Consider the following 26,987-nt stretch of genomic DNA (forward strand, 5'->3'; position numbering starts at 1 on the left):
AGTGAAAGGATGGATGAGTGATATGGTCAATGGATGGAATAATGAATGGATGAACAGATGGATGGGTGGATGGAAGGCTAAATGAAAGAGGGATGGAGAGAAAAAGGGCGGATAGATGGATGTATGGATGACTGAAAGGGTGAATGTGTGTAAGGATGAGTGACTGGGTGGATGAATGAGTAAGTAGAAGGATGGCTGGATGGGTGGAAGAGTAGATGGCTGGATGGATGAGTGGAAGAGTGGATGGATGCGTGTACAGATGGATAAGGTGAAAGGATGAGTGAGGAATTGATGAGTGAAAGGGTGGATGGAGGGATGGATGAGTGGAATGATGGATGGAAGGATAGATGATGGATAGGTTTGCAAATGGTTGAATATTGAATATGGATGGGCACAGAGATGGAAGGACAGAATGAATGGTGAAAGACTGAATGATGGGTGAAAGAATGATTACACTGTGTAACCCCCATTATCTTAAGTACATTTCCTATAGATTGACTTACACATTTATATGAGTCATTGTCTCTATATAATGTGTGTGTGATGTAACACACTGCAACACTCTGTCCTACTTACTTGGGATGAGTAGCACTATAAAAGAAATTAAATACACCTGAGAGACGGTCTGTGTGAAGAGGAGGGTCACCATTGGAGGGTAGTAGCAAGGCCGGACTGGCCGGACCGGGCATCGGGCATTTCAATGGGAGGTTGGAAAGGTGGGGGGGGGAAGCGGGGCGATTTTGTTACAAACAGACCTGCACATTTGCTCAAAACTGCGCGCAGACTGAAAAACCATGAAGTGCATAATTGTCTGAACCTAATATAAACGTCTTTTCACTTGTACTTAAGTGGTTGTCTATTTACTTACTTATATACTGTTGCGCGACCTCTTCTGATGTGTCTGTAAAACTTACCTTTTGTCCTGAATTTTTCATTCTTGTCCTGAATTTTTGTCCTGAATTTTGACCCTTTGACCTAAATTTTTACACTCACCGTCCTGAATTTGCACCCTTGCCAGTTGGTCACCCTACCTTTGTGTCTAGAGTCAGCAGAAGTGGGCAGATTGGGAGCACCTGGGCAGACTTCACCTGCCTCAAATTCATGTTTAACACTTAGACATCAGTCAGAGAAGTGTTCAGGAATTTTATTTGGAATACACGGAAGAGCATAAAGTAGAAATTATGTACACATTTTATACAGATATAATCAAGTAATTGTTCAAAGCTCTGTAAACAAATGTTTTACATGAATATTTACAAAGTTAAAGTGACTTTTCACTGGAAGCAGAGCATAGTTTGAGTTAACTCAATATATTTTAAACTTCATATATAATTATGTATAGATTTATATATGTATATGTGTGTATATATATATATGTATATATGTATAGATGTATATTTTATGTTTATAAAAGGAAATCCAACTGTATTGGGTGCAGGACACAGTTTTGCCTGCCGGGGCGCTGTCTGCCTTAAATCAATGTGCAGTGCGGATACTCGCCACCGGGTGGCAGTGTGCTATCAAAGAAGGAATAGGGTTTGCACATAGCAGCCCCTACTGTAGGAGCATGACATATGATTTCCTCTCACTTCGAATATTTCTCAAAGTTCCAGCTAAGTTGCATCATTAAAAAACATTTTTCGCCATGGTAGAACAAGAAGCAATTTTTTGCAACTGAAAACAAGAGCCGGTGGCTCGCGAGCGCCCCCCGCTGGCTGGGTGCTGGCTGGGTTTACTTGGGGAGACAGTTCCAAGTCTTTAAGTGCTCGATCTTTTGGTCATGCTGTAGCTGAGTGAACATTCCGTCCTTGGCACCTCTGGAAGGCAAGAGGGCTGTTGCCGTGCTCGCCCAGTCCTGGCCTCTCTGGGGTCATCTCTATGTTGGGGCTCGTGGGTGGGGAGGGGGTGGCCATGTACTCATCCTCACTGAGTCCATCCTGAGAACTCAAGGCTGCCTGCCCCCCATGCCTCTGCCCCGGCCCCCCCCCCGCGCCCTCCCCGTTCTTGCGCAGCACAAGCGTCTCTCAGAGGGCGCGGATTTCGAGTTTGGCGCAAGTGTTTGCCCAGAAATAGAAATTCATTGTCCAGAAAAGCCATCATGGACACGTGGCCGGGTCCGTGGAGAAGCTCCGTGCCTCCGTGGGCACTCCCACGGCGGATGCATCGGTGAGTCCGGGGGTCACAAGCCAGCCTGTGGATCCGTGCCAGGCCTGGGTGCCAGGCGCGCCGCCGCCCCGCCTCACAGGACCAGGGTGGGGACGCGGTGCGCCAGGGAGGCCGGGTGCGCACGGGCAGAGTGGATGAGCCCTGTCCCTCCGTGGGCCCTCCACGGCGGCGCATCGGTGAGTCAGGGGGTCACATGCCAGCCTCTGGATCCGTGCCGGGCCCCTCACAGGACCAGGGTGGGGGTGTGGTGCGCCAGGGAGGCCGGGTGCGCACGGGCAGAGTGGATGAGCTCTGTCCCTCCGTGGGCCCTCCACGGCGGGTGCATCGGTGAGTCAGGGGGTCACAAGCCAGCCTCTGGATCCGTGCCAGGCCTTGGTTCCGGGCCCCTCACAGGACCAGGGTGGGGGTGCGGTGCGCCAGGGAGGCCGGGTGCGCACGGGCAGGGTGGAAGAGTCCTTGGAGAAGCCCTGTCCCTCCGTGGACCCTCTCACGGCGGGTGCATCGGTGAGTCCGGGGGTCCGTGCCAGGCCCTAGGTGCCAGGCCTGGGTGCCGGGCCCCTCACAGGACCAGGGTGGGGATGTGGTGCGCCAGGGAGGCCGGGTGCGGCACGGGCAGGCCGGGCGAGTGCGCCTGCAGGGAGCCGGCGGGGGGCCGGTGCCGGGCGCTCTTCTGGTGCGCCCGGAGGCCCGCCAGCTGGGAGTAGGCGCTCTGGCACACCTGGCACTTGTAGGGGCGCTCGCCCGTGTGCAGGCGCACGTGGTTGCGCAGGGTGGAGGACTGGCTGAAGCGGCGGTTGCAGAAGCGGCAGACGAAGGGCTTGTCCAGGGTGTGGATGCGCATGTGAGAGCGCAGGTTGCTGCGCGAGTTGAACCCCCGGTGGCAGATGACGCAGCGCATGCGCCCTGAGGCGGAGCAGGCCGGGTCCAAGGCGCCGAACTCATCTGGAAGGGAAGAAGAGAGGAGGCGAGGGTCAGAGGGCGTGAACCGCGAGGGCGCACAAAACACAGCGAGGCTAGGGTTAACACTGAAAGAGGCTTCATATGCCAGGAGGAGGAGGGACATGACAAGAATGGAAACACAGGTAAAACAGCACAGAAGAAAGAACAACAGGTAACACACAGGTAAGACAAGGACAGAAAACCATAAGGCAAAATACGCGAACCGGCAGAGCCACTACACACAGCAAGGCGATGGTTTATCACCGAAGAAGGCGCAATAGAGACCCCTGGGTGATAAGGCGCTATAGAAATCTAATATACAATACAATACAATATTCCATGATAAGGGGGGACATGAAAAGAATGTAAAAAGAGGTAAAACAAACACCGTAGAAAGAACAACATGTAACATGCAGCTAACAAAAGGACATAACAATGCAAGACAGAAAAAGTGAACCGATAGAGCCACTACACACAGCAAGGCTATGACTTATCACTGAAGAAGGCGTAATATTCAAGGATGGGAAGGAACACGAAAAGAATGTAAAAACAGATACCTCAACACAGTAGAAAGAACACAGGTTACACACAGGTAACAAAAGGACATAACAATGTAAGACAGAATACGTGAACCGATAGAGCCACAACACACAGCAGGGTTACGATTTATAACCGAAGAAGGCGCAATATTCCATGGTGAGGAGGGACATGAAAATAACATAAACATAGGTAAAACAACACCGTAGAAAGAACAACAGGTAACATGCAGGTAACAACAGAACAAACAAATGTAAGACAGAATACGTGAACCGTGAGAACAGCCCTACACACAGCAAGGCTATGGTTCATCACCGAAGAAGGCGCAATATTCCATGTGAGGAGGGACATGACAAGAATGTAAAAACAGGTAAAACAACACAGTAGAAAGAACAATACGTAAGATGTAGGTAACACAAGGACATACAAATGTAAAACAGAATACGTGAAAAGCGAGAGCAGCCCTACAGAAGGCTATGGTGTATCACTAAAGAAGGCGTAATATTCCATGTGAGGAGGAACACAAAAACATGAAAAGAATGTAAACATAGGTAATACAACCGTAGAAAGAACAACACGTAACATGCACGTTACAAAACGGCATACAATGTAAGAAGGAATATATGAGATCTAACTCTACAACAAAAACACATAATAGGAGATACAAATAGTAGACACATGAAAGAAAAAAGGAAATAGAAATGTAAACATGATGGGACTCTTAAAAATGCAAGATACTAAATATAGATTAGGCCATGAATGGCATGGAAAAAATATGGGAAATACAATTTAACAAATTAAAAATAAGATATAAAAAACAATAGAAAGAAATTATAAAATAACCTAAAGGTGAATTTCTGGAATAGAGGGTAACATCTATCAAACTGAATACATGAAATATAACGTCCCTCACAAAATAAGGTATAACAGAGTTTAGGAAACATAAAACCATGCATGAGAAGAAAACCTCACACAGGAACATTATATTTAACTCAGAAATCAAAATATAGTACGTCCCAAACAAAACACAAATAGTATGTTACATTATCTAATATTTACAAAAGAACAGACATATAAAATAGCATATAAAATATAAACTAGAATATAAAAAAATTAAATGTTATGTGTGAAATGTAAAGCAACATAGACAGCACAAACCATGATATTTAACAATACAAAAATTCTCCAGTGAAGATGGAAAAAGTCAACGTAACATAAAAAGTATAGGATAGCACTTGAGTAAAACACAAGAAATGGAGAGGGGAAGATTATGACACCGTACGTCTCTTAACAGACTCCAACCAATCACAAGCAAGAGTACGGTGGCAATTGGAACTAAGTGCCATATTATCAAGCCTGGGCGATAAAATTATCGCCGCTTTATCGGCAGGAAACTGCCGCTAAAGTGGCGATAATGGGCTTGATAATAGGCTCTATGGAATTCCAATCGAAGCCCATGTTAGATGTGAAGGACATCTAACCTGACTGAAACATTGTCTCCTGTCTAGGGAAAGTCATCCGTAATGGAAGAGGAAACCTCACACACGTAACGTGTCACCCTTCACCACCGGCATCCTCGCCACACCCTGGTGGCGCAAAGCCACCGAGGCGGACTCAACCTCCTCGAAGACTGTACTGGAAGGAGGAAGTTCTTAGATAAAATCTACTGGACAAAGCAAAAAGGGGCATCCAGAATAAACTAAAAAAACCTAGTGTTCCTAGATTATTGGGCAGATCGTAGATGGGTTTGAGCCATTACTCCCAACAGACCCGTCCACTTTGGATTTTAATCACACACCTGCTGATTACATTTTAATAATCCAGGAACACAAAGGTATTTTTAGCTTAATCTCGATGCCTCTTTTTTTTGCTTTTTCCAGTAGATTTTCTCTAAGAACTCATTTTTTCCTGTACAGTCTTCGAGGAGGTTGAGTCCGCCTTGGGGGCATTGCCCTACCAGGGTGGGGAGAGGTTGCCGGTGGTGAAGGGTGACACGTTATGTGCCTGAGGTTTCCTCTTCCATAAAGGATGACTTTCCCTAGACAGGAGAAAACATTTCAGTCATATCCATAGTCTGGATTTTTGTACCGGACCACAATTCTGGTACACAGTACGCGACTTTCTTGGGGGCGTATTATCAACGGCCAGCAATAATTATTGCTGGCCGTGCTTAGCGATACATTTCTTATTGCAGGCTATCTCTGGAATTTATCGCCCTGGTAGCACGTTATTAACAACCCATTTCTCCGGGGCAATACAAATTTCAGAGATAGCGAGGTTATCGCCGTTTTGCAGGGAACATAGCTGGTTTTCCTGCGATGTTCCCTGCAAAACGGCGATAACCTTGCTGATACGACCCTGTGGTTGTATCAGCATAATCCACCCCCATGTCAAACATGGTAAGTCTGGATTTTAGCAGACGTTAGATTTTGGCGAAAACTGCAGTTTTCGCCAAAATCTAACGTCTGCTAAAATCCTGTGGGCTGCCTTGTAAATATCGCAATGTGAACATCAGCGATATTTGCAAGGTAGTCCATCTGGGGTACGCCCAGTAACGCCCACTTTGCATCAAATTAGAGATGCAAAGGGAGGCGTTGGAAAAAAGGGTGCTAACATGCGATTATGCATGTTAGCACCCTCTTGTAAATAGGGTGATAGTTTTATCTCCGCTTTTTTGGCTTTTTAAGCCAAAACAGCAGAGATAAAGCCCCTGTAAATATGCCCCTAAGTTCCAGTTGCCACCATACTCTTGCTTGTGATTGGTTAGGATAGTACATGGACAGCATTAAACTAAATGTACAAAAGAAGATAAGAGACATACAAGGGAAAATATGAAATGAAAAAGAATACAATAATATGTCATAAAATAATACGGGTCAAAGAAAATTTAAAAAATAACATAGAGCGCAAAAAGAACAAACATAATTTGGGAAATTAAAAAAAGGAACATTTTACTTTGAAAACAGAAAATCTAGCACAGCAAACAAAATGAAATATAAGACATAGACAATGGAAAGTGAAATATAGGACATCTAAAGTGGTACATTTGAACTCTGAACAGCAATGTTATAAATTTAATAGAATACAAATAACATACATTGTATGTATAACAATGTAATGTAATTCAAAGCAAACATAAGCTAATTGGTAGGAAAATGAACTATAGAGAAAGTAATGTAGGAACAGAAGACTGAACATTTTAAAGATACAACTAAATAAAGAAAGCAGAACTAAGAAAGCAGAAATGCTAAACAATCTGAAATATAAAAACAACGTAAGAAATGTGCTCCAAAACCTTCTTAACCAAAGTAATTTTAAAAGTCTTAATTAATTAAAGTAATTTTAAAAGTCTTAATTAATGTTGACTAGATTCCATCTCTGAGTCACATACTTTTGGGCTGTTCTACCGCCTGTGGTATGTACTGGCACAGGGTACCTGGTGTGCCAGTGGCACGTGTGTTGTCCCTGAGTGCCAGTGGCATCGTGTCTTAGGGAGCATGCCAGTGTGGCACAATGTGTTGGTGGCTTCTGTCAGTGGGTATGGGAATGGACAGCCTTGTGCGTCTTTGTTAGTGGGCATAGGGTCTTGAGAGGTGTCATGGTGAGCAGAGGATGTGTGTGTGAGAGGGCAGTAGACGACTATGAGGTCTGGAAAATGGAAAAGACACATTTTCAGATTGTGGGAGGAAAGGGTGTTCCAAAATTTGGCAGTGGCCACCACGATAGAGTGACCGCCCCATCTGGCCTTCCGAAATCTGGGAAATATTGACTTTTTATGCAAGGAAGATCTAAGAAGCCTGCTCGGAGAAATCTGTTGACTTGTCCGCGTTTCAACAGAGCTACGCCAGGAGGGCGTTCTTTCTCTGTGGTAATTCCCCAGCTCTGGAATAAGCTACCGGAGAGCCTACGTGGAGAATCTACGTTACTTCCTTTTAGGAAGAAGTTGAAGACATTCCTGTTTATTGAGGCATTTGGATAAGCTTCCCACCTTTGTCTGATCACCTGGCAGTGGGGGGTATCTGGGTTCCGGGTCAATGTGTTAGCGCTTAGAGACCGTTGGTGATTTGGCGCTTTATAAATATATATTAACATAACATAACATAGGAGAGCGCCATCGAAAGAGTGAGTTAAGTTGACGGGTCCTCTCTGATTCCGGGCTAAGAACGCCGTACAGAGAGCTTAGAGAGTAAACCTTTTTTTGACGATGAGCCGGTGAAGGGAATGATTCCCGCCCCTGACCGAGGGGTGTTTTAGGGATGTTAAGGACCAATCAGGCTGCGGCATTCTGGGCTATCTGAAGGTTATTAAGGCAGGAGGTTTTAATGTTGAGGTATAGAGTAATCCACTCGCGATTGACCAGAGTGATAGATGACAGATGGACGCAGTTCCACGCGAATGATAGCGTATGAAATGTGTAGAGCGCATGGCTGCCTCAGCAACGGGGCGTCGCAGCGCGAGTCGCGACCGTGGACCGACTGTAAAGAGAGACCCGGGGGAGAAGAAAAGGCCCGGTAGAGTAGGTATGGAAAGATCTTCCTGAAGGTCCTGGTGATGAGGATTCGCGTGCTGGAGGTGCGGCTGACCTGAGTGTCAACGCTCAAGGGGTCTTCAAAGATGGCACCCAGGTTTTTGTCGGATTTGACTGGAGCGGGAAGGTGTCCGCGGTCCTCCGGCCACCAGATATTGGACCAGGTGGATTCCTGCGTGCCAAACGCTAGAACCTCAGTTTTTCCTGCATTCACTTTTAGGACACTGTATTTCATCCGCCTGCTGACGCTCGTCATGCGTTGGTTGAACTTCTCTGCCCCCGACGTAGGGACGTTTGAGATAGACGCAATGATCTGCGTGTCATCGGCATACGATAGTACATGGAACGCAAAGGAGCGCACTACTTCTGCCAGTGGGGCCATATAAATATTAAAAAGGGTCGGGCTCAAAGACGAGCCCAGCGGCACACCACAGGGGAGGCTAAAGGCTTCCGCCCAGAAACCCCCGCAGCTGACAATGTGTCTTCTGTTGGTTAAGAAAGAGCGGAGAAGCTCCAGGGTGGAACCACAAACACCAACTTGCTCTAGACGTTGGGCCATCCGTACTGGCAAGAGGGTGTCAAATGCTGCAGATAAGTCGAGCATTACGAGTATAGCCGCCACCCCCCAATCGACCTGGCGACGGATACTATCTGCAGCCGCAATGAGAGTCGATTCTGTACTGTGGCCACTCCTGAACCCGTTTTGCGAGTGGCCAATGACATCATGAGCCCCAATCAATTGAATTGATTTCTGGATCATTCATTTTCCCAGTATCCCAGCAGGGGCTGGTAACAGGGATGTGAGGTGGAACATTTTCGGGGTCAGCCTTAGCTTTTTTTAAAGAAGTGAAGTCAGGATTGCTTCGTTCCATGAGCTGGGAAAGACCCCTGATTGCAGCCTGTATTCTGCAAAAGTTGGCAATCGAACCCAGGGCAAGATGGAGAGTCTTCGGAGGACAGGGATCTGATGCAGATTCAGCTTTTATGGGCACAATATGTGGGTATCGGTGGGCACAGAATGTTATTGGTGGGTTTCAATGATCACTGGGTATTCATGCGTCAGCAGGCAGTGTCTTGGGTCAGTGCCCACGTTAAATGTCAGTAAACACAGAGTACTGGGGTGCCAGCTGGCATAGGGCATTGCCAGGTCTGTGGGCATAATGTAATGGATGCTTGTTTCAGACTCCAGGGGGTCAGAGGGCACAGCGGTTTAAGGTATAAGTTGGCACAGCATGTTGTGTGTTGTAAGTTTCAGTGGGCACAGTGTTTTGGGGTGTCAGATAGTACAGTTTCTTGCGGTGTGAGCAGGAACTGCCTGTTAGTGGTGTGTGTCAGCAGGCACAGGGTGTTGGGCTGACAATGGCCACAATGTGTTGGAGGTGTGTGTCAGAGAGTGCAGTGTGTTGGGGGTGTGTGTCAGTGAGTACAGTGTGATGGAGGTGTGTGTCAGTGAGTGCAGTGTGATGGAGGTGTGTGTCAGTGGGTACAGTGTGTTGGAGGTGTGTGTCAGAGAGTGCAGTGTGATGGAGGTGTGTGTCAGTGAGTACAGTGTGATGGAGGTGTGTGTCAGTGAGTGCAGTGTGATGGAGGTGTGTGTCAGTGGGTACAGTGTGATGGAGGTGTGTGTCAGTGGGTACAGTGTGTTGGAGGTGTGTGTCAGAGAGTGCAGTGTGTTGGGGGTGTGTGTCAGTGAGTACAGTGTGATGGAGGTGTGTGTCAGTGAGTGCAGTGTGATGGAGGTGTGTGTCAGTGGGTACAGTGTGTTGGAGGTGTGTGTCAGAGAGTGCAGTGTGTTGGGGGTGTGTGTCAGTGAGTACAGTGTGATGGAGGTGTGTGTCAGTGAGTGCAGTGTGATGGAGGTGTGTGTCAGTGGGTACAGTGTGATGGAGGTGTGTGTCAGTGAGTGCAGTGTGATGGAGGTGTGTGTCAGTGAGTGCAGTGTGATGGAGGTGTGTGTCAGTGAGTGCAGTGTGATGGAGGTGTGTGTAAGTGGGTGCAGTGTGTTGGGGGTGTGTGTCAGTGAGTGCAGTGTGATGGAGGTGTGTGTCAGTGAGTGCAGTGTGATGGAGGTGTGTGTCAGTGAGTGCAGTGTGTTGGGGGTGTGTGTCAGTGAGTACAGTGTGATGGAGGTGTGTGTCAGTGAGTGCAGTGTGTTGGGGGTGTGTGTCAGTGAGTGCAGTGTGATGGAGGTGTGTGTCCGTGAGTGCAGTGTGATGGAGGTGTGTGTCAGTGAGTGCAGTGTGATGGAGGTGTGTGTCAGTGAGTGCAGTGTGATGGAGGTGTGTGTCCGTGAGTGCAGTGTGTTGGGGGTGTGTGTCAGTGAGTGCAGTGTGTTGGAGGTGTGTGTAAGTGGGTACAGTGTGTTGGAGGTGTGTGTCAGTGAGTGCAGTGTGTTGGGGGTGTGTGTCAGTGAGTACAGTGTGATGGAGGTGTGTGTCAGTGAGTACAGTGTGATGGAGGTGTGTGTCAGTGAGTGCAGTGTGATGGAGGTGTGTGTCAGTGAGTGCAGTGTGATGGAGGTGTGTGTCAGTGGGTACAGTGTGTTGGAGGTGTGTATCACCAAGTGCAGTGTGATGGAGGTGTGTGTCAGTGAGTGCAGTGTGATGGAGGTGTGTGTCAGTGAGTGCAGTGTGATGGAGGTGTGTGTCAGTGAGTGCAGTGTGATGGAGGTGTGTGTCAGTGAGTGCAGTGTGTTGGAGGTGTGTGTCAGTGAGTGCAGTGTGATGGAGGTGTGTGTCCGTGAGTGCAGTGTGATGGAGGTGTGTGTCAGTGGGTACAGTGTGTTGGAGGTGTGTATCACCGAGTGCAGTGTGTTGGGGGTGTGTGTCAGTGAGTACAGTGTGATGGAGGTGTGTGTCAGTGAGTGCAGTGTGATGGAGGTGTGTGTCAGTGAGTGCAGTGTGATGGAGGTGTGTGTCAGTGAGTGCAGTGTGTTGGAGGTGTGTGTCAGTGAGTGCAGTGTGATGGAGGTGTGTGTCAGTGAGTGCAGTGTGTTGGAGGTGTGTGTCAGTGAGTGCAGTGTGATGGAGGTGTGTGTCAGTGAGTGCAGTGTGATGGAGGTGTGTGTCCGTGAGTGCAGTGTGATGGAGGTGTGTGTAAGTGGGTACAGTGTGTTGGAGGTGTGTGTAAGTGGGTACAGTGTGTTGGAGGTGTGTGTCAGTGAGTGCAGTGTGTTGGGGGTGTGTGTCAGTGAGTACAGTGTGATGGAGGTGTATGTCAGTGAGTGCAGTGTGATGGAGGTGTGTGTCAGTGAGTGCAGTGTGATGGAGGTGTGTGTCAGTGAGTGCAGTGTGATGGAGGTGTGTGTCAGTGAGTGCAGTGTGATGGAGGTGTGTGTCAGTGAGTGCAGTGTGATGGAGGTGTGTGTCAGTGAGTGCAGTGTGTTGGAGGTGTGTGTCAGTGAGTGCAGTGTGATGGAGGTGTGTGTCAGTGAGTGCAGTGTGATGGAGGTATGTGTCCGTGAGTGCAGTGTGATGGAGGTGTGTGTCAGTGAGTGCAGTGTGATGGAGGTGTGTGTCAGTGAGTGCAGTGTGGTGGAGGTGTGTGTCAGTGAGTGCAGTGTGATGGAGGTGTGTGTCAGTGAGTGCAGTGTGTTGGAGGTGTGTGTCAGTGAGTGCAGTGTGATGGAGGTGTGTGTCAGTGAGTGCAGTGTGTTGGAGGTGTGTGTCAGTGAGTGCAGTGTGATGGAGGTGTGTGTCAGTGAGTGCAGTGTGATGGAGGTGTGTGTCAGTGAGTGCAGTGTGTTGGAGGTGTGTGTCAGTGAGTGCAGTGTGATGGAGGTGTGTGTAAGTGGGTACAGTGTGTTGGAGGTGTGTGTCCGTGAGTGCAGTGTGTTGGAGGTGTGTGTCTGTGAGTGCAGTGTGATGGAGGTGTGTGTCAGTGGGTACAGTGTGATGGAGGTGTGTGTCAGTGGGTACAGTGTGTTGGAGGTGTGTGTAAGTGGATGCAGTGTGATGGAGGTGTGTGTCAGTGGGTACAGTGTGTTGGAGGTGTGTGTCAGTGAGTGCAGTGTGTTGGAGGTGTGTGTAAGTGGGTGCAGTGTGATGGAGGTGTGTGTCAGTGAGTGCAGTGTGATGGAGGTGTGTGTCAGTGAGTGCAGTGTGTTGGGGGTGTGTGTCAGTGAGTGCAGTGTGATGGAGGTGTGTGTAAGTGGGTACAGTGTGTTGGAGGTTTGTGTCAGTGAGTGCAGTGTGATGGAGGTGTGTGTCAGTGAGTGCAGTGTGATGGAGGTGTGTGTCAGTGAGTGCAGTGTGTTGGAGGTGTGTGTCAGTGAGTGCAGTGTGATGGAGGTGTGTGTCAGTGAGTGCAGTGTGTTGGAGGTGTGTGTCAGTGGGTACAGTGTGTTGGAGGTGTGTGTCAGTGAGTGCAGTGTGATGGAGGTGTGTGTCAGTGAGTGCAGTGTGATGAGGTGTGTGTCCGTGAGTGCAGTGTGATGAGGTGTGTGTCAGTGAGTGCAGTGTGATGAGGTGTGTGTCAGTGAGTGCAGTGTGATGGAGGTGTGTGTAAGTGGGTACAGTGTGTTGGAGGTGTGTGTCAGTGAGTGCAGTGTGTTGGAGGTGTGTGTCAGTGAGTGCAGTGTGATGGAGGTGTGTGTAAGTGGGTACAGTGTGTTGGAGGTGTGTGTCCGTGAGTGCAGTGTGTTGGAGGTGTGTGTCCGTGAGTGCAGTGTGTTGGAGGTGTGTGTCTGTGAGTGCAGTGTGATGGAGGTGTGTGTCAGTGGGTACAGTGTGTTGGAGGTGTGTGTCAGTGAGTGCAGTGTGTTGGAGGTGTGTGTAAGTGGGTGCAGTGTGATGGAGGTGTGTGTCAGTGAGTGCAGTGTGATGGAGGTGTGTGTCAGTGAGTGCAGTGTGTTGGGGGTGTGTGTCAGTGAGTGCAGTGTGATGGAGGTGTGTGTAAGTGGGTACAGTGTGTTGGAGGTGTGTGTCAGTGAGTGCAGTGTGATGGAGGTGTGTGTCAGTGAGTGCAGTGTGATGGAGGTGTGTGTCAGTGAGTGCAGTGTGTTGGAGGTGTGTGTCAGTGAGTGCAGTGTGATGGAGGTGTGTGTCAGTGAGTGCAGTGTGTTGGAGGTGTGTGTCAGTGGGTACAGTGTGTTGGAGGTGTGTGTCAGTGAGTGCAGTGTGATGGAGGTGTGTGTCAGTGAGTGCAGTGTGATGAGGTGTGTGTCAGTGAGTGCAGTGTGATGAGGTGTGTGTCAGTGAGTGCAGTGTGATGAGGTGTGTGTCAGTGAGTGCAGTTTGATGGAGGTGTGTGTAAGTGGGTACAGTGTGTTGGAGGTGTGTGTCAGTGAGTGCAGTGTGTTGGAGGTGTGTGTAAGTGGGTAGAGTGTGATGGAGGTGTGTGTCAGTGAGTGCAGTGTGTTGGAGGTGTGTGTAAGTGGGTGCAGTGTGATGGAGGTGTGTGTCAGTGAGTGCAGTGTGATGGAGGTGTGTGTCAGTGAGTGCAGTGTGATGGAGGTGTGTGTAAGTGGGTACAGTGTGTTGGAGGTGTGTGTCAGTGAGTGCAGTGTGATGGAGGTGTGTGTCAGTGAGTGCAGTGTGATGGAGGTGTGTGTCAGTGAGTGCAGTGTGTTGGAGGTGTGTGTCAGTGAGTGCAGTGTGATGGAGGTGTGTGTCAGTGAGTGCAGTGTGTTGGAGGTGTGTGTCAGTGGGTACAGTGTGTTGGAGGTGTGTGTCAGTGAGTGCAGTGTGTTGGAGGTGTGTGTCAGTGGGTACAGTGTGTTGGAGGTGTGTGTCAGTGAGTGCAGTGTGTTGGAGGTGTGTGTCAGTGAGTGCAGTGTGTTGGAGGTGTGTGTCAGTGAGTGCAGTGTGATGGAGGTGTGTGTCAGCGGGTGCAGTGAGTTGGAGGTGTGTGTCAGTGAGTGCAGTGTGTTGGAGGTGTGTGTCAGTGAGTGCAGTGTGTTGGGGGTGTGTGTCAGTGAGTGCAGTGTGATGGAGGTGTGTGTCAGTGAGTGCAGTGTGTTGGAGGTGTGTGTCAGTGAGTGCAGTGTGTTGGAGGTGTGTGTCAGTGAGTGCAGTGTGATGGAGGTGTGTGTCAGTGAGTGCAGTGTGATGATGTGTGTCAGTGAGTGCAGTGTGATGGAGGTGTGTGTCAGTGAGTGCAGTGTGATGGAGGTGTGTGTCAGTGAGTGCAGTGTGTTTTAGGTGCATGTCAGTGAGTGCAGTGTGATGATGTGTGTTACCGGGTGCAGTGTGTTAGGGGTGTCAGTGAGTGCAGTGTGTTAGAGATGTCACTGGACACAGTGTGTTTGTCTGCAGGTAGAAGGTGTTGGGTTATTGGGGGCACAGTATTTTGGGGTGTAGCTTTGCTAGCACCTCACTCATCAGCGCAGTGAGGCTGAATTCTCACACCGGATGCACTCAGCGGACTCTGGGTACCACTCACCTGTCTTGGCCTTCTTCTGCTCCTCCTCCAGGCCGGGTACCCCGGGGATGCCCAGGAAGGTGTTGTGGGAGTTTCCATACCACACCAGCAGCTCCTGGTCAGGGGGGATCGTCTGCAAAGAAAGAAAACGAAAGTTGAGCTTTTCTGTCTTATATGCCAGAGCATTTGTGCCTCAGCACGCACACTGCAGTGCATTCGTGCCTCAGCACGCACGCTGCAGTGCATTCGTGCCTCAGCACGCACGCCGCAGTGCATTCGCGCCTCAGCACGCACGCTGCAGTGCATTCGTGCCTAGCACGCACGCTGCAGTGCATTCGCGCCTCAGCACGCACGCTGCAGTGCATTCGCGCCTCAGCACGCACGCTGCAGTGCATTCGCGCCTCAGCACGCACGCTGCAGTGCATTCGCGCCTCAGCACGCACGCTGCAGTGCATTTGCGCCTCAGCACGCACGCTGCAGTGCATTCGCGCCTCAGCACGCACGCTGCAGTGCATCCGCGCCTCAGCACGCACGCTGCAGTGCATCCGCGCCTCAGCACGCACGCTGCAGTGCATCCGCGCCTCAGCACGCACGCTGCAGTGCATCCATGCCTCAGCACGCACGCTGCAGTGCATGCGCGCCTCAGCACGCACGCTGCAGTGCATGCGCGCCTCAGCACGCACGCTGCAGTGCATCCGCGCCTCAGCACGCACGCTGCAGTGCATCCGCGCCTCAGCACGCACGCTGCAGTGCATCCATGCCTCAGCACGCACGCTGCAGTGCATGCGCGCCTCAGCACGCACGCTGCAGTGCATTCGCGCCTCAGCACGCACGCTGCAGTGCATTCGCCCCTCAGCACGCACGCTGCAGTGCATTCGTGCCTCAGCACGCACGCTGCAGTGCACCCCACTGTACTCACTCACAGACCTCCATCACACTGTACCCGCAAACACCTCCACACCACACTATACTCGTGAACACCTTCAACAGGTGTGGTAGTCTGCTGCTGTCCTGCCTCGGCATGTACACTGCAGGGCTGCACTGCAGGAGGCATGGACGTGCACGCTGCACTGCAGCATTGCAGGAGATGTGGAGGTTTGGAAGTGTACTGCAGTCCTGTCACAGCATGCACGCTGCAGTGCAGCACTGCAAGAAGCATGGTTATGCATGCTGCACTGCAGCACTGCAGGAGATGTGGAGGATGGAAAATGTGCTGCAGTTCCTGTTTCATCATGCACGCTGCAGGAGGCATGGACGTGCACGCTGCACTGCAGCACTGCAGGAGGCATGGTCATGCACGCTGCACTGCAGCACTGCAGGAGATGTGGAGGTTTGGAAGTGTACTGCAGTCCTGTCACAGCATGCACGCTGCACTGCAGCACTGCAGGAAGCATGGTTATGCATGCTGCACTGCAGCACTGCAGGAGATGAACTTGTCTAGCTGTGGCGGTCTGGATCCGTTGTAACAATGCCTCCATTTTGTCAGCCTTAAGTTTTAAGGCGTTGCCTTTGATCCACCTATTAATGTTGGACATACAATGACTAAACCTCTTGGCTACTAAAGTCTGGTTGTTGGAAACAGACACGATGATCTGGGTGTCATCTGCGTACGACAGCGCCTGGAACCAGAACGAACGCACCAATGTAGCCAACGGAGCGACGTACACATTAAAAAGGGACGGACTCGAGGACGAACCTTGAGGAACCCCACAAGGAAGACTGAAAGCTTCTGCCTTGAGACCCCACAACTGGCAGTTTGTACTCTGTTGGTAAGGAAAGAAGAGAGGAGTGTGAGTGCAAACCCACCGATACCAATCGGCTGCAGCCCTTGGATCATCCGTACGGGCGAGATGGTGTTGAATGCTGCGGACAAACCCAGCATCAGCAGAACGGCGCCCACCCTGATCGACCTGACACCCACCCTGATCGATCTGATGCCCTCCCTGATCGACCTGGCACCCACCCCGATCGACCTGAAGCCCACCCTGATTGACCTTAAGCCCATCCTGATCGACCTGAAGCCCATCCTGATCGACCTGACGCCCACCCTGATCGACCTGAAGCCCATCCTGATCGACCTGACACCCACCCTTATCGATCTGAAGCCCATCCTGATCGACCTGATGCCCACCCTGATCGACCTGACGCCCACCCTGATCGACCTGACGCCCACCCTGATCAACCTGACGCCCACCCTGATCGACCTGGCACCCACCCCGATCGACCTGAAGCCCACCCTGATTGACCTTAAGCCCATCCTGATCGACCTGAAGCCCATCCTGATCGACCTGACGCCCACCCTGATCGACCTGAAGCCCATCCTGATCGACCTGACACCCACCCTTATCGATCTGAAGCCCATCCTGATCGACCTGATGCCCACCCTGATCGACCTGACGCCCACCCTGATCGACCTGACGCCCACCCTGATCGATCTGATGCCCTCCCTGATCGACCTGGCACCCACCCCGATCGACCTGAAGCCCACCCTGATTGACCTGAAGCCCATCCTGATTGACCTGAAGCCCATCCTGATCGACCTGAAGCCCATCCTGATCGACCTGACGCCCACCCTTATTGATCTGAAGCCCATCCTGATCGACCTGACGCCCACCCTGATCGACCTGACGCCCACCCTGATCAACCTGAAGCCCACTCTGATCGACCTGACGTCCACCCTGATTGACCTGGTGCCCTCCCTAATCAACCTGAAGCCCACCCTGATCGACCTGACACCCACCTTGATCGACCTGACGCCCACCCTGATCAACCTGAAGCCCACCCTGATCGACCTGACGCCCACCCTGATCGACCTGACGCCCACCCTGATCGACCTGACGCCCACTCTGATCGACCTGATGCCCACCCTGATCAACCTGGTGCCCTCCCTAATCAACCTGAAGCCCACCCTGATCGACCTGACGCCCACCTTGATCGACCTGACGCCCACCCTGATCAACCTGAAGCCCACCCTGATCGACCTGACGCCCACCCTGATCGACCTGACGCCCACCCTGATCGACCTGACGCCCACTCTGATCGACCTGATGCCCACCCTGATCGACCTGGCACCCACCCCGATCGACCTGAAGCCCACCCTGATTGACCTGAAGCCCATCCTGATTGACCTGAAGCCCATCCTGATCGACCTGAAGCCCATCCTGATCGACCTGACGCCCACCCTTATTGATCTGAAGCCCATCCTGATCGACCTGACGCCCACCCTGATCGACCTGACGCCCACCCTGATCAACCTGAAGCCCACTCTGATCGACCTGACGTCCACCCTGATTGACCTGGTGCCCTCCCTAATCAACCTGAAGCCCACCCTGATCGACCTGACGCCCACCTTGATCGACCTGACGCCCACCCTGATCAACCTGAAGCCCACCCTGATCGACCTGACGCCCACCCTGATCGACCTGAAGCCCACCCTGATCGACCTGACGCCCACCCTGATCGACCTGACGCGGTTCTGTCTGCAGCCATGATGAGAGCAGCGCGGACTCTGCACCGTGGCCACTCCTGAAACCATTTGCGATGACTCAAGGATATCATGAGGCACTATAAATGGAACCAGTTCCTGGCAGCAGGGAAATAGGATGGACGTTTTTCAGATCTTCCGGGTCCGCATACGGTCTTCTAAGTGGCAAAGTGATGATCGCTTCCTTCCAAGGAGTGAGAAAAGCTCCTGATTGCAGCGAGTGGGTAAACACATTCTGCAGGAAGTCGGCAACATGTTCGGGGCCAGTGGGAGAGTTTTAGGTAAACAGGGGTCAGGTGGAGATACAGATTTAACTGTCAACAACAAGCCTTTACTTTGATGCAGAGAGGGGAGATTGAGGGGCATATTATAAAATTATCGCCGGTTTAGCGGCAGAAAACTGCCGCTAAAGCAGCGATAATGGGCTTGATAATATGCCCTTGTGAATTCCCATAGAAGCCCAGGTTCTGGTGTGAACATGGGCTTCTATTGGAATTCTCTACGGCATATTATCAAGCCCATTATCGCCGCTTTAGCGGCAGTTTTCTGCTGCTAAACCGGCGATAATTTTAACGCTGCTTTTGATAATATGCCCCTTAATGAGCTGATTGAACTGAGTACGCAACGTGGCCCTTTTGGGAAGGGACTCACTTTCCATTGGTTGATTAAAATAGGAATACAGGGGCATATTACCAAGGGGGGCGATAGACAATTATCGCTGATTTAGCGGCCGTTTTCTGCCGCTAAGCGGCGATAATTCTATCGTCCTATTAGCAAGCTGTCGCTAACTGATGTTAGCGACAGCTTTTAGCCGATAGCGAACGGTTTGGGGCCCGCTTTGCATGTCAGCAATGTTTATCGCTAATGACATGCAAAGCGGGCGTACCCAACCCGTTAGCGACTGAAAGCAGTCACTAACATCGCTATCGCCTATTAACAAGGCAGGCGTAGCGTTGGGAATATCCGCTCTTGTCTGCGGCATCCCTGTCTAAGGCCCATAAGTTCCACAGAGAACCAGGGCGGGGCACTTTACTCCAGGCGGCCATTCTGGCCTGAAGAGGGGCCATGCTATCCAAGGCAGCGGCGACCCAGGCTCAGAAGCCTTCTGCGGGTCACATGTCTGGCTCTGGAGGGGTTTAATGCCTGTTCCAGGCTCTCAGGTGTGTGATCTTGCTCAAATGTCTGCAGGGGGTGGGCTTGGGTGGAACCAGGCTCTGCCTCAACGTAGAGCGTTGGGGAAGGTCCGTGTGCAGGATATATATGTAAGTGAAGCTATATAGTGCACGCCTAGCTACAAACCATCGAGGCGTTGCACAAGTGGGCGGGGTTGAATGGACGCCCAGGGCGCAATACAGAATGCAACGGCAAGGAAAGGCTACAGTATGGTGTGAAAAGGGGATCCAAAGGCTGGGGGCTACAGTATCCCTGCGGTGGGGGCGTAGGGGGTATCTTGTCTGGTGGAGACAGCATTTGTACGAATTGCAATGATTTTAATTAAATGTGCAAATATATCTATCTATCCATCTATCTATCTGACCCGCAGAAGTGGCGGCTTGTTCCCGCACCCCGGGAAAGGGGTGGACACACCAGGGGGCTGCTTCGCCGCTTTCCCCTTGGGGACAAAAGACTTCTCACCCCCTCCTCTGCAGATCCTGAGCGCCTAGAAGTGGCTGCGACAGAACTAGGCGCTACCTGTACCCCCTTTGTCCCTGCACCAGCCCGGACCCCCGCGCCCAGCCAGCCTTCCTGCTGCGCTGCCGGAGGGGTGCGGTAGGGACCCCCCCCCCCCGTTTCCACCTCTCCACTCCTGAAAAGCGCCATTGCCTAGCTACCAAGGCCAGCTCGGCGGTGAACAGAGGCGCTTTACATGTCTCCATAAACAATCCTTCGGCAGAGAAAAGCCTCCGCACACAGAAGGTGTTCTCTGATGGCCCCCATTCAGGGTGGCATCCGGGCACAATGGGTGGGGGGCGGGGCCTGAACCGCTGCCAAAGCGGGAGTCTAGGGGTGACGGCTCCGGGGGCTGAGCAGCGCCGCACCTGCAAGTGACACCCATTGTGGGCCCGTGTCTGCCCAGGAGCGCGGCGGGCGCTGATATAGCGCCTAGCGCCAAGACAAGCTGAGGCAGGTATTACTGCGTCACTCAGTGCCAAGCAGCGCTACATAAACAGGTGCTACTATAGCCTAGCGCCAAGCCAAGCTGAGGCAGGTATTACTGCAGCACCTAATGCAAGTAGCGTTGCATGAAAATATATTACTATAGCGCCTAATGGCAAAAAGCACATTATGAACTGATGTTACAAATGCCAACAAGCACGTTATGAGCGCATTGCTACAGCACACAGTGCCAGGAAGCGCGTCATTAACATTTATTACTGAAGAACCTCAGAAGTAGTACTGTATTTACAGATATTACTATAGCGCATAATGCCAAGCAGCGCTATATGAATATATGTTCTGGCATCTTAAGTCAGACACAGGTGTATGAACACTGTAGCCTGCATGCCGCTCAGCACTGCATGAAGAGAAGATTGTTATAGCGCCTAATGCCCGAACAGCGCAGCATGAACGGATATATCTATAGAAGGTAATGCCAAGTAGCGCTGCGTGCTTTTAGAGATATATGCGAGGAAGCGCCTAATGGCAAGCAAGCTGTGTGGACAGATAGCGCTGTAGCTAACGCCACGCAGCGCTATAGGGTGAGGCCCTACTATGGCACCTAGCGCCAAGCAGGCGTCAGTGGTGCCTTCTTGGCCCTCCCACTGATTTCCCGGGGACCTGTGATGTGCCTGGCAGATCTGAGGGGTGCAGGTGAAGTTTTTCTCAGATGCTGTTCTTGGAGGGAGGGGGGGTCCGGGGGGAGGTGCCTCGAGGCGCACAGGATCCATCTGAAGACAAAATGACCCAGCTGGTGCATCTGCGCGGATATCCCTTCTTATCCCAGCAGGGGGTGTGTCAGGCGCCCCCAAATGGCTCCTTGGGCGTGTGATTTGTGGCCGTCGGCGCTGCTCAGACGTCGTCCGCACAATGCCGGAGCGCTGATGGGCCTCTCGGTAAACATCGGGCCCACAGGTAGCCATTTAAGAGCGCCGAGCGCGGCGCACACATAATGTGGCAGTTTGCAAAGCCCACATATAATTACCGTAAGTGTGTGTCTAAACACGAGGGAAGGAACGGCGGCAATCTCATCCCCGGGGATGGAAATGAGCGCAGAGCTTTCAGCTCGAGTGCCAGAGATCAACCATGGCTCTGGAGGCGCCGAGGGGCGCCGCGGGCCGCTCGAAGCGCTGGGGCCAGGCAGGGGGTCGTCTCCGCCGGCCACGGGCTGCAGCGCGCAGGGAGGAGAGGCCATGCGTGGAGACCGCCTCGACGCAAAGAAAGAGGCCAAGGAGAGTGGGGTCAGATGCACGGAGAGGCCCATCCATCATGGGCCTAGAAGCCACAGGAGCAGCGCTGCCCAGTGGGCCGGCTGGCAGGGATTTCAGAGCCCTACACTCGGTGCAGCAGTGACACTAGAGGTGTGATGTGCCTCGGTCGGTTCAATGCGCGCTCTTGGCGCTACAGTGTCACGCAGCGTGGGTCCAGCGCCTCCTCCTGTGCTGTCACTTGCATGACCTGTCAGTCAGGATGATTGACAGGCTCGTTGCTGGCCGGCAGCTCGGTACCTAAGGCAGGGTGGGCACCAAAAGTGTCCACAGTGTAACCCTTTATCAGAAGTGGTGGGGGCTTCAAGGGTGTTTGGACCCCCTCGACACCCCCCCAATGCACTACCCTATCTCTCACCCTATACACCTATCAATATATCCTCTACGTCCACTCTCTCATTTATCCCAAACCCCATACCACTACTATGATCGCCAAAATAACCCTTTCTAGACTCTCTCCTACTCTACCCCTCCTTGCATCATCTGACACCTCTTTTACTAAACCGATCCCTCAAAACAAGCCTTTCTAAACTCTCCCCTCTGACTCCTCCCCTCCAAAACTCCTTTTTACTCATCCAAAAGCCTCCTCCTACTGCTAAGACCTAAAAAGAAAAAAAAAATCCTTCACTCTTTTATCTCTCCACTATACTTTTCAATCGAAATTAACAGACTAACATGTTCACTTCTCAAATTCAATATTAAACTATACTAATATACTGCACAAATAACTGAATAACATATCCACTACTCAAATTACTTCATATTTTTTTTACTATACTAATTTTCAACAGTAATCCCTTATGGGTTCCAGAGTGGCGTGCTACTCGCCAGTAAAGCGCTTCAACACCCATCAGTGCTATTTGAATGCAAATCTTTCTTCCCCTTTTATCCATCCGCTATCCTTCTCACTCCAGGTAACAGACTAATATCCACCACTGAAATTAACTCATATTTCACCATATTAATTCACCACTAATCCTTTGTAGGCTTCCTGAATAGCGTGCGTTAACAAGCGCTATATAAATACAAACCTTTGTCCTCCTCTATCCTTCTGCTATCATTCCAAATCCAAATAACTGACTAACCTATCCACCACTTAAAATGTACTTGCATGTTTCACTATACTAATTCAACACTAATCCTCTATGGGTCCCGGAGTAGCGTGCTACTCGCCGAAAAAGCGCTTTGACGCATTGTATGGGGTAGTAAGCGCTATATAAATGCAATTACAATACAATACAATACTCCCGGCCAGCATGAGTGACAGACAGTGAAACTGATGGCCTGTGACAGAGTGCAGAGGGTCACTCGGCTGCGTGGCTTTCAGCACGATGCTTCCCTACACCCTGGAGCCGTCTCCGAGATCAAACCCGCCCCTTCCAGGTGGGGGCACCCCCTCTGTGCACCCTGAGCAGAGGCAGGGCGCTGCACCCTGATGGGGAGACACTGGACACATCTCTTCGCCAGACAGCCAGGGCCGGACAGGTACACTGCCCTGTGAGCCAGGACCAGAGCTTGGAGTGGGATCCTGTTCCTAACGGGTACCAATGGAGGGCGTTCAGGGCCGACGAGATCGAAGGTGAATGAAGAGAACCCTAACAACACACTTTGGAGCACCTACGGGCAATTCACAAGAGCCGCGGCAACTCCTAAATAGAGGGTGTTAGCGCAGTCAAGGCGCGAGGTGATCAGCGCCATAAAGCTGGCACATTGTAAATACCCCGCAGCGACAGCGCAAAGCCAGCCCCATGCTGCAGGATATTTACAATGTGACGCATGTAGGGAAATGCGTCACGTTGTAAAGCCCTGTGCCAGATGCGGGCGTTCCGGCACTGGGGGGGGGGGGGGGGGGGGGAATTGTTCTGGCGCAGGATCGCCTCCTAAAAGTGGCTGAGTAAAATCTACAAGATTGCAGCAGGCGTAAGGATTGACGCAGCATGTTACAGATAGGGCACCCCTGAGCCTTGCTGGAGCTGCGTCGCGCTTGCGATGCAACTCCAGCAATGCGTCACCTTTACGGCATCAGATGCGTCACGCATCTGTCTATTCTTGCCCCATGGTGCTCTGCATTGTAAATGTGGCGCATCCATGGTGGCGCAAGAGGTGTCTGCCGTGACTCAAAATTACTGGCGCATCCGTGCCGATATGCAGGGATGCGCCAGTTATTGTAAAATCTGTCCCTATGGGCATTGTAAAGCTTCTACCAAGAACTGTCAGAGAGGGAATACTATAGACCTGTCTATACAAACTCCATTACTGCCAGGGCCGGACTGGGAACCAAAACCGGCCCTGGCAAAGTGCTCGGCCGGCCCCCCTCCTCCCCCTGGGGAAGGGGGGGATGCCACCGAGCTCTTTACCAGGGCCGCTTTTCCGCCGAATTTGTTACAGGGCCGATTTTGCAGCTATGCTGCAAAAACGTCCCTGTAACAAAAACGGCCCCCTTGGGCCCAAAAACGGCCCCCACCCTTGCGGCCGACCGGGGGATTGCACGGTGCCCGCAGCGGCCAGTCCGGGCCTGATTACTGCCCGTCACGGAATAGAATCTACAGACATTAAGAGGCTCCATCAAGGACCTGTCTGTACAAACTCCATTACTGCCCGTCATGAAAAAAATACTACAGACCTTCCGGGGCTCCATCAAGGACCTGTCTGTACAAACTCCATTACTGCCCGTCATGAAAAAAATACTACAGACCTTCCGGGGCTCCATCAAAGACCTGTCTAAACAAACTCCATTACTGCCCATCATGGAATAGAATCTACAGACTCCAGGGTTCCATCGAAGAAATGTCTATCCAAACTCCATTACTGCCCGTCATGAAAAAATACTACAGACCTTCCGGGGCTCCATCAAAGACATGTCTAAACAAACTCCATTACTGCCCATCATGGAATAGAATCTACAGACATTCCAGGGTTCCATCGAAGACATGTCTATCCAAACTCCATTACTGCCCGTCATGAAAAAATACTACAGACCTTCCGGGGCTCCATCAAAGACCTGTCTATACAAACTCCATTACTGCCCATCATGGAATAGAATCTACAGACATTCCAGGGCTCCATCGAAGATCTGTCTATACAAACTCCATTACTGCCCATCATGGAATAGACTCTACAGACATTCCAGGGCTCCATCGACGACCTGTCTATACAACCTCCATTACTGCCCATCATGGAATAGAATCTACAGACCTTCCAGGCTCCATCGAAAACCTGTCTATACAAACTCCATTACTGCCAGTCATGAAAGAAATACTACAGACCTTCCGGGGCTCCATCAAAGACCTGTCTATACAAACTCCATTACTGCCCATCATGGAATAGAATCTACAGACATTCCAGGGCTCCATCGAAGATCTGTCTATACAAACTCCATTACTGCCCATCATGGAATAGACTCTACAGACATTCCAGGGCTCCATCGATGACCTGTCTATACAAACTCCATTACTGCCCATCATGGAATAGAATCTACAGACATTCCAGGGCTCCATCGAAGACCTGTCAATACAAACTCCATTACTGCCCATCACGGAATAGAATATACAGACCTTCTGTACCTTCATCAAATACCTATCCATACAAACTCCATTTCTGCCCATCATGGAATAGAATCTACAGACCTTCCAGGCTCCATCGAAGACCTGTCTATACAAACTCCATTACTGCCCATCATGGAATAGAATCTACAGATATTCTGGGGCTCCATCGAAGACCTGTCTATACAAACTCCATTACTGCCCATCATGGAATAGAATCTACAGACCTTCCAGGCTCCATCGAAGACCTGTCTATACAAACTCCATTACTGCCCATCATGGAATAGAATCTACAGACATTCCAGGGCTCCATCGAAGACCTGTCTATACAAACTCCATTACTGCCCATCATGGAATAGAATCTACAGACATTCCAGGCTCCATCGAAGACCTGTCTATACAAACTCCATTATTGCCCATCATGGAATAGAATCTACAGACCTTCCAGGCTCCATCGAAGACCTGTCTATACAACTCCATTACTGCCCATCATGGAGTAGAATCTACAGACATTCCAGGGCTCCATCGAAGACCGGTCTATACAAACTCCATTGCTGCCCATCATTGAAGATTGCTAGGGTCAGTGAGGGCCTTGCATATCGCTAGGGTGAGTGAGGGCCTTGTAGATCGCTAGGGTCAGTCAAGGCCTTGTATATCGCTAGGGTCAGTCAGGGCCTTGTATATTGCTAGATTCAGTCAGGGCCTTGTATATGGCTAGGGTCAGTCAGGGCCTTGTAGATCGCTAGGGTCTGTCAGGAGGGCCTTGTACAGCGCTAGGGTCTGTCAGGGCCTTGTATATCGCTAGGGTCTGTCAGGGCCTTGTATATCGCTAGGGTATGTCAGGGCCTTGTATATCGCTAGGGTCAGTCAGTGCCTTGTATATAGCTAGGGTCTGTCAGGGCCTTGTATATCGCTAGGGTCAGTCAGGGCCTTGTATATCGCTAGGGTCAGTCAGGGCCTTGTATATCGCTAGGGTCAGTCAGTGCCTTGTATATAGCTAGGGTCAGTCAGGGCCTTGTATATCGCTAGGGTCAGTCAGGGCCTTGTATGTCGCTAGGGTCAGTCAGGGCCTTGTACATCGCTAGGGTCAGTCAGGGCCTTGTATATCGCTAGGGTCAGTCAGGGCCTTGTAGATCGCTAGGGTCTGTCAGGAGGGCCTTGTACAGCGCTAGGGTCTGTCAGGGCCTTGTATATCGCTAGGGTCAGTCAGGGCCTTGTATATCGCTAGGGACAGTCAGGGCCTTGTATATCACTAGAGTCAGTCAGGGCCTTGTATATCGCTAGGGTCTGTCAGGAGGGCCTTGTATATCGCTAGGGTCAGTCAGGGCCTTGTAGATCGCTAGGGTCAGTCAGGGCCTTGTATGTCGCTAGGGTCTGTCAGGGCCTTGTATGTCGCTAGGGTCAGTCAGGGCCTTGTATGTCGCTAGGGTCTGTCAGGGCCTTGTATGTCGCTAGGGTCAGTCAGGGCCTTGTATATCGCTAGGGTCTGTTAGGGCCTTGTATATCGCTAGGGTCTGTCAGGGCCTTGTAGATCGCTAGGGTCAGTCAGGGCCTTGTATATCGCTAGGGTCAGTCAGGGCCTTGTACATTGCTAGATTCAGTCAGCGCCTTGTATATCGCTAGGGTCAGTCAGGGCCTTGTATATCGCTAGGGTCAGTCAGGGCCTTGTAGATCGCTAGGGTCTGTCAGGAGGGCCTTGTACAGCGCTAGGGTCTGTCAGGGCCTTGTATATCGCTAGGGTCTGTCAGGGCCTTGTATGTCGCTAGGGTCAGTCAGGGCCTTGTATATCGCTAGGGACAGTCAGGGCCTTGTATATCACTAGGGTCAGTCAGGGCCTTGTATATCGCTAGGGTCTGTCAGGAGGGCCTTGTATATCGCTAGGGTCAGTCAGGGCCTTGTAGATCGCTAGGGTCAGTCAGGGCCTTGTATATCGCTAACGTCAGTCAGGGCCTTGTATGTCGCTAGGGTCAGTCAGGGCCTTGTATATCGCTAGGGTCTGTCAGGGC

General features: G+C 51.2%; 1 protein-coding gene across 1 annotated transcript in view; it reads right to left on the reverse strand.

Annotated features, from left to right (window-relative positions):
• Positions 1 to 2,702: 2,702 nt before the first annotated feature.
• The window catches only part of PRDM12 (PR/SET domain 12), a 36,681-nt gene continuing 12,396 nt past the window's right edge, over positions 2,703 to 26,987 (reverse strand). The window contains exons 4-5 of the mRNA XM_078641546.1: positions 14,552 to 14,663; positions 2,703 to 3,108 (exon numbers count right to left, since the gene is read on the reverse strand). Coding sequence (XP_078497672.1) covers positions 2,726 to 3,108; positions 14,552 to 14,663 — 495 coding nt within the window. The 3' untranslated portion in view covers positions 2,703 to 2,725. The remainder of the gene's footprint in view (positions 3,109 to 14,551; positions 14,664 to 26,987) is intronic.

The sequence above is a fragment of the Lissotriton helveticus genome, chromosome 5_1 (assembly GCF_964261635.1).
Source record: "Lissotriton helveticus chromosome 5_1, aLisHel1.1, whole genome shotgun sequence".
NCBI classification, from domain to species: Eukaryota; Metazoa; Chordata; class Amphibia; order Caudata; family Salamandridae; genus Lissotriton; species Lissotriton helveticus.